Below are 8,511 nucleotides of genomic sequence, written 5' to 3' on the forward strand. Positions count from 1 at the left end.
ATGGTGCTGACCAGGTAATTAGAAGGTGTGTGCCTCAATCATAATTTCAGTCCTTTTTAGAGACTTGCCACTCCTCTGAGAGTGGTGGACATTTTGGCCCTCAAAGAACAGCTAGAATAATTTTAGATTGTGGATTCTGGTGGCCCACTCTTTTTACAGATGTTGTTGCCTTCTGTAAATCTTGTCCCCCATGCCAGAGGTTTGGTAATATATCCAGGAGGGATGAGATGCCCCAACAAATTATGTTGTTCTGTGAGATTTTTTATGTTTGGGGTATTGACTTCATGGGTCCATTTCCAAGCTCTAGCGGTTTTGTCTATCTTTTGTTAGCTGTAGATTAAGTTTCTAAATGGGTGGAAGTCATTCTCACCCGTACTAATGATGCTAACACTGTTGTCTCTTTTGTTAGAAACCATATCATCTTTCACTTTGGATCACCACGAGCAATCGCGAGTGATCAAGGCACCCATTTTTATAACAGGAGATTGACCGCTCTACTGACGAAGCATGGCAGTATTCACAACGTAGCAACTGTTTACTACCCGCAGACTAACATACAAGTAGAGGTGTCTAACAAAGAGATAAAGTGTATCTTGGAGAAGATAGTCAAGCCTCATAGGAAGGACTGGAGCACCAGGCTACAAGATGCGCTCTGGGCATATCGGACAGCGTACAAGATACCAATCGGGATGAGCCCCTTCTGTTTAGTTTATGGAAAGGCCTGTCACCTCCCAGTAGAGGTAGAGCTCAAGGCATTCTGGGCGGTAAGAGAAATCAACATGGGATTTGAGAGGGCCAGAGCTGAAAGGAAGATGCAACTACAAGAATTAGAGAACCTTCGCCTAGAAGCATATGATAACTCCAGGCTATACAAAGAGAAGATGAAGGCTGTGAATGACAAGCACATTAAAAGGAGAGAGTTCAGACCAGGGGAATTGGTTCTCCTTTACAATTCTAGACTGAGGCTTATGCCAGGCAAGCTGAGATCAAGATGGGAAGGTCCCTATAGAGTAGAGAAGGCAGAGCCATACAGAGTCTTTCACCTAAGTCATCCTTCAAGCTCCAAATTCATCAAGGTAAATGGACATCGCCTTAAGCTATATCATGGTGAGAAGATGAAGAAAAGCAAGGAGCTGGAGATCTTTCTCTTAGAGGATCCAACCACAGCAGAAGACTGAGCTAGTGGACCGTCCAACTTAAGGACGTTAAAGAAAAGTGCTAGGTGGGAGACAACCCACCATGGTACGATCTTTCATTTTTAATTCTTAGATTTATTTTATTTTGCGTTTCTCAGCAGCCATTCATAATTTCTGCATAATTAGCTGCATACTGCATCCTGCATACAAAAAATAAAAAAACAAAAACAAAAACGTAGAGCTCTGCTGTTCCTCGAGTATTAATGCAATTACTACTATTTTCTATTCAATTTAGCTTATTCTTGTTCTAAGATATTCGCTACACTTCAACATGATGAATGTGATGATTCGTGACACTCATCATCATTCTCACTTATGAACGCGTACCTGACAACCACTTCCGTTCTACTTAAGATTGAGCGTGTATCTCTTGGATTCCTAGTCCACGACGCATGGTTGCCTCGCCTGACAACCGAGCCTTCCATTCTGTGAGATCAAAGTCTTCGTGGTATAAGCTAGAATTATTGGCGGCCATTCCTAAGATCCGGAAAGTCTAAACCTTGTCTGTGGTATTCAGAGTAGGATCCGGGAAGGGATGACTGTGACGAGCTTCAAACTCGCGAGTGTTGGGCGTAGTGACAGACGCAAAAGGATAGTAAATCCTATTCCAACATGATCGATAACCGACAGTTGATTAGCCATGCGGGAAACCGTAGAGGACCTTTTTCACTTAGAGGATGAGAGGTAGCCATTGACGCCAGTGAAACCCAACATACAGCTTGCCATGAAAAGGAGTATGAAGGATTGGATGAAGGCAGTAGGAAAGCAGAGATTCAACAGGAACAAAGCATCTCTATGCACTTATCTAAAATTCTCACCAATGAATTACATAAGTATCTCTATCTTCTCCTTATGTTTTATATATCTTTTTAATCATTAAAACTCCATAACCATTTGAATCTGCCTGACTGAGATTTACAAGATGACTATAGCTTGCTTCAAGCCGACAATCTCCTTGGGATCGACCCTTACTCACGTAAGGTATTACTTGGATGACCCAGTGCACTTGCTGGTTAGTTGTGTGGAGTTGTGACAAAGTGTGATTCACGTTTGAGAGCACCAAGTCTTTGGCGCCATTGTTGATGATTACAATTTCGTGCAACACGTACGCGTCAATGACGCGCACGCGTGACCTTGCGAATTCGATGTAAAAGGTGTATTGGCCGAAAGTTGGGCTGGCTTCGTGCTTGAAGTGTGCCCAAGGCACAAATTGCATCACGCGTACGTGTCCCTGATGCTTGCGCGTCATTTTCAAACTATATGCTTCCACGTGTGCGCGTGCTTGATGCGCGCGCGTCATATGACATTTTGGCACATATCCCAAAACAATCAGAGGGTTGTGTGAGCACCACGATGCCCTTGCGCTAGTAGCACAAACACGGTCACGCGAACGCATGACTGACGCTTATGCGTCGCATACCTCTCCGTGCAACCCACGCGAATATGTGGACCACGCGTGCGCGTCATTTGCGCAACACCACCAGATCCCTACGCCACCTCTTTTCATATCTTTTCTTTTCTAATCCTAATTTCTTCTTCCTTCTTTCTTCTTCTATCTTCTTCTTCTTCTCTCTATCTTTTCTATCTTCTTCTTCTTCCCCTCTTACTTCTTTTTCATCCCCCATCCTCTATTACTTCTCTCTTTATCACATTCTTCTCAAGGTTCTCTCTTTCTATTTTCTTTTTCTTCTTCTTTTATTTATTTATCTTTGTATTATTTTACTTGGTGCTATAAACCTATTTGGGTAACTACTTTCTTCTAATTTCTTGTGATTATTATTATGGAGTTATTTGACAATTAATATTAATTATTTTTGGGATGCTTGCATGTTCCAATTTAATTCTTTCCTTATCATGTTAAACATGCATACTAAGTGTTTGTGAAAAAGCCCGTATGGCATTGTGCATTCTTAAATATTCTATTCTTCTACTCTAATGCCTGTTTTTCACAAAATTCTTATATTATTTTATTAATTAATTATAATTGTCAATACAAACATGATTGTTCGTTTGTTACGAGTGATAATACATTTTTCGTAATTAATGCTTGATCTATGCTACTCATGCCTTTTCAGGCATGCCAATAAACATCTTGCATTTAATTGCCTTCATTTTTCTTGCTATATTTTCATTGATATCCTAATTATATGAAGTCGCAACTATGTGTTAACGACATCCTTCTTTACCTTGGCAAGATTATCACTTGTACTGTCCTCTTCCTTGCTCCAACCCTTGGACTTACATGTACCTTTCTTCTTTTCTTTCAGGATGGCAACCAAGAAGGGAAAAGAGAAAGCCGCTACCAAACCACCGGCAAGGTGGGGAACAAAAAGAGCATTGGCGGAAGAATCACCCTCAACATCAGTCAAGCCTTCAACAAAGTGGGTCAAGAGGATCATTAAGGTTAAGGAAATCGAGAAAGCCTTTCCAGCAAGGGACACTGCACGATTTACTATTCGCTACTGTGAGCAGATGTTCCCCATTCTGGCGGCAAGGAACTACAACAATGATCACCTTCATATCCTCCCTGCTAACATTGCTGATCTGCTAGAGCCCCGCATTAACAGAAGATAATGGAGTTTCTTACGGAAGCATCCACGGCAGGTCAATCTTTCATGGGTAGTCGAATTCTACTCCAACTTTCATACCCTGCAATCCATCTATGTCTGTCAGAAGCAAGTCCCCATCTCCGAAAGGGCCATTCAGCAAGCTTTGGATCTTCCCCCTGTTCTAGAAGGATTGGACGCATTTCAGGAAGCCTCAATCAAGCACCAGAGATACCAATTTGACTAGGACGCATTTCTGATAGCATTACCTGGCAGCACCTGGATCTATGGTTACCATCGATCCCGACCTAAGAGCATATTGGCTTCAGAACTTACCTCGGAGGCTCGACTGTGGGCACAGATTATGTCCCACTATATCTTTTCGAGCACTCACGAGTCTGATGCATGGAAACTTGTCTCTCAACAAATTTCCCTTCGGCAAGTATACCGAATTGTCGTCAAGTAAAACTCACAATAGAGTGAGGTCGAATCCCACAAGGATTGATTGGTCAAGCAACTTTAGTTAGAAGAATATGCTAGTTGATCTAACCAGAATTTAGATTGAGAACTTATAGAAATTTAAATGACTGGAAAGTAAATAACAGAAATTAAAGTGCAGAATCTTAAATGGGGATTTGGGGTAATGAGCATGAAAATAAATGGCAGAAAGTAAAGAGAATGGGTAAGATCAGAAGTGGGGTAATCATTGGGTTCAGGAGATGTTGCATTCTCCGGATCAAGTTCATTCTCATCTCTTCCTCAATCAATGCATTCATTGATCTCCTTGGCAATCTTAAGTGATTGGATCCCAATTCCTTGGCAATCCAATCTCTCTAAGCTTGAACAATTGCTCCATTCCTTGATTTAATTGCTCATGGGAAGAGATGAAGTGTGGTCACTGATTATACCACATGTATTTCCAAATCAAAGTGATGGGAGGATTACATGTCGCTATATCCGCCCAAACCCCAATTTGGTCCAACATGAGAAAGCATTTCTAGCATGATCTCCTCATCCCTTTTCCAAGGCTCAAAGGAGATCCAATTATGGAGAGTTTCTTTTCCAAGACAACTAACCAATTGAATTAAGATCGAAAGATTTCTAGTAAGATCAAGAGAAAAGAAAGAAGACGAAGAATGAAAACTATAATTGATCCATCAAATTACAACAGAGCTCCCTAACCCAATGAAAGGGGTTTAGTTGTTCATAGCTCTAGAAATGAAAAATGGCAGAAAAGAAGAATCCATGCTAAAAGTGCAGAAAAGTAAATCTACAGAGAGTAGTTCCCAAAAGTGTCAGCCTCTCTATAGTCAAAACTACTCCTATATATACTACTCCTCTTGATCTTCTAGTGAGTTCTTCAAGTCTTGGATGTGGGCTCTGGATCTTGAGTTGAAGCAGTTCTCATCTTTAGTGGGCCCAACTTGCAGAGAAATATGAATTAGGCTTGGGTATTTAGTGAGATTAACGTTGAGTGCCATTGTGGGTTCGAGAACGTTAGTGGCATTTACTTTTTCCACTAACGTTCCACCCTTATGTACCCACATTAACTCCAATGTTAGTGGTCTTAACGTAACCACTAATGTTGCCTTCTCAATTTTTGGCCAAGGTTATTGGGACTCACTTTTCCCAATAACGTTGGCTTATACCCCTTTGCAAATGTTATTGGGAATCACTTTTCCCATTAACGTTGCTTGGTGCCTTTTGTTCCTACGTTAGAGTTCACGTTAGTGTGGCTAACGTGACTCTTAACGTGGGCATGTCTCACCTTCGAGAGTGTTAGTGACACTCACCTTTGTCACTAACGCTCCAAATGCCCAAATTCTCTACGTTAGAACTCACGTTAACTAAGTTAACGTGGCTCTTAACGTAGTAGTGATGCCATCTTCCAACGTTAGTGACAAAAGTGAGTGTCACTATCGTTGGCTCTTTGATCTCAACTCCATGTTAACTTTCACGTTAATAGTCTTAACGTGAAAGTTAACGTAGGCAATGCTAGTTAGTCCAACGTTACTGACAAAAGTGAGTGTCACTAACGTTGGCTTTTGTTTTCCTCTTCCACGTTAGAGTTCACGTTAACTAAGTTAACGTGGATCATTGCCAAGTTTTCCAACGTTAGTGGTGTTCACTTTTACCACTAACATTGGAGAAAAAACGTTATTGGTGTTCACGTTTTCTCTTAATGTTGGAGTTCACTTTTGCCTACGTTGACTACCACGTTAACTTAGTTAACGTGGCAAGTAACGTGAGCTATGGATGGCTTCGCAGGCGTTATTGGTGATCAATTTTCTCATTAACGTTGCAAGCTTTTTACCATTCCACGTTAGTGTTCACGTTAACTAGGTTAACGTGAGTACTAACGTGGTTCTTCCTAGCTTCCTTTGCCCTGAAATCAAGCAATTAAAGTGCATCAAAGCTCTAGCCAAAGTCATGAGATTATGCATCATCAATTTATCATGCAATTCTAGCAAAATTCTCATGAAATCATGCAAAGTTCACACTAGTTGCTTGAATCAAGTGTGAGTGTATTTTCATCCAAAACTTGTCTTATTCACTATGAAAATGCATGAAACTACCCTAAAACAGTAAAGAAAAGGTCAGTGAAACTGGCCTAGATGCCCTGGCATCACAACACCAAACTTAAAGCTTGCTTATCCCTAAGCAAGTACTGAAGCATAAGAAGAATGAAATGAAAGAACAAGAAGATAAAATAGAAGTAGAATTCCTGGTTTTTGGGGTTTCATGCATAGCAACTTAGGTTCCTCCCTTTTAGGTTTCAAGCCTTTATCAACTCCTTGGTCACTTTCTTGATTGCATCCTTTAAGACTTCTTTCTTATTGATCCTTCATTCTTTTTTTTAAAGTTTATTTTTCTTTTTTCTAAGTGCTTTGTAAGAGGGCGACTCTTTATGATAAGCTTTCAGCCAACACTCCCAAACCAGTTGGTTTAAGGTGCTATGTGTTAAGACACCCCTAAGGACTTACTTCCTCAAGTCTCTTTCCCTCAAACATACACACCACAGGCACATGGTTTGTTATTATGCTGATAATCCCGGATTAGTTAATCCAAGTTACCAAGTGATAAGGCACCCCTAAGAGCTTATTCATCCAAGTATATCCCTTGTACATAAACACCACAGACACATGCCTCAATTTTGAAACCCTTGGTTCCTAGCATTGTTTCTTATTGTGTTTCTTTCATTTTCACTTTTATTGCCCTTCCTCTTTTCTTATTGGGATCTTATTGTTTTGTTAGTCTCAAAGGGTGTGTCTCAAACATAGGACTCAAGATAGATAGTTTCTTTCTTTCCTTATTTGGTGAACCAACTTAGCTTACTAATCATCCTACCACAAACATTAAGAATGCACTTCATAAAATAACTCCACTCTTGTTCTTTTCATAACATTTTCTTTTTGATTAACTTAAAGAGACAAGCATACAAGTAAGAAAGATGAAAGTGAACACTCAAGACATTAAGCTAGCACATTTAGATGTGAATAAAGAGGAACAAGTAAAAGATGCAGGTTTTATTCAATCATTTTTCACTTAGAGTTCTGCAGTTCGAGATGGTTTGAAACAACCTCATGATATCTTCCTTGGTATTCTCGTCCTAGTATTTGCATCCTTGTCTGTTTCCTTGGATGATGGGGTATGCTCATTCCCTGAGATTGATTGAATTCCTGCAACACTATTGAAAGTTGCTTGTTCTCCAAGCACTTGAAAAAGGGTTAGCATGCATGTGTGCTTGTGAGCTTCAGAACTTAACTTGGTGTGTGAACACCAAACTTAGTTCTTTGCTTACTTGACAAGTTGGATGCATGTAAGAACCTTGTGTGCTTTTTTTTAAGAAACAACTATGAGCTAAAAATATAATCTATATTTTAGAGGTTAAGCCTCTGTCAAGTAAGTTCTCTAATTGCTAGAGGAATGCTTCATCACTAAGGGTTGCAATGCACTCTTCAGCTGGAGTTTTGGTGGAACACCAAACTTAAAGCCCTATATTCACCCTTGAATTGTTTTTGGTGTGTAACACCAAACTTAGCTCCTCACACTATAGAGAATCTAACTTGAAATTTTTATTGAAAGACTTATGAAAAGAGAATTACCTCAGGTTGGGTTGCCTCCCAACAAAGAGCTTTTTTAGCGTCGCTAGCTCGACGATTCTTTCCTTAGTTGAGGTTATACTTCTGTTTGGGGGTCTCCCCCATGCTGTCCAAGTAGTGTTTAAGTCTTTTTCCATTCACAGTGAATCTTCTCTTTGAGCTTTCTTCCATTATTTCTATGTGTCCATAAGGTGAGACTTATGTGACTAGAAAGGGTCCCAACCATCTTGATTTGAGTTTCCCAGGAAAGAGTTTCAGTCTAGAGTTGTAGAGAAGCACATGTTGCCCTTCTTCGAAACTTCTGGGTACCAAATTGAGATCATGTCTCTTTTTTGTTTTTCCTTATAGATCTTGGTATTTTCATAGGCTTGAGATCTAAATTCTTCTAATTCTTGAAGCTGCAGGACCCTTTTTTCACCAGCAGTAGTGCTATCTAGGTTCAGTGTTTTAAGGGCCCAGGAGGCCTTGTGCTCCAGCTCTAATGGCAAGTGACAAGCCTTACCATATACCAGTTGATATGGGGACATCCCAATTGGTGTTTTGAAGGCTGTCCTGTATGCCCAAAGAGCATCATCTAGCTTCTTCGCCCAGTCCTTTCTTGATATCCCCACAGTCTTTTCCAGAATCCTTTTCAACTATCAGTTAGATATCTCTGTTTGCCCATTT

General features: G+C 40.3%; 1 protein-coding gene across 1 annotated transcript; it reads left to right on the forward strand.

The window, feature by feature from the left end:
• Positions 1 to 779: 779 nt before the first annotated feature.
• On the forward strand, positions 780 to 1,178 carry LOC107493550 (uncharacterized). Its single transcript, XM_016114637.1, has one exon. It carries the CDS (start codon positions 780 to 782, stop codon positions 1,176 to 1,178), a length of 399 nt encoding a protein of 132 aa, XP_015970123.1.
• Positions 1,179 to 8,511: the final 7,333 nt, after the last annotated feature.

Source organism: Arachis duranensis, chromosome 6 (genome assembly GCF_000817695.3).
Source record: "Arachis duranensis cultivar V14167 chromosome 6, aradu.V14167.gnm2.J7QH, whole genome shotgun sequence".
Lineage (NCBI taxonomy): Eukaryota > Viridiplantae > Streptophyta > Magnoliopsida > Fabales > Fabaceae > Arachis > Arachis duranensis.

Excerpts from the sequence above, each read along its gene's own strand:
- LOC107493550 (XM_016114637.1), top strand. The coding sequence starts at position 780 with ATGGGATTTGAGAGGGCCAGAGCTGAAAGGAAGATGCAACTACAAGAA.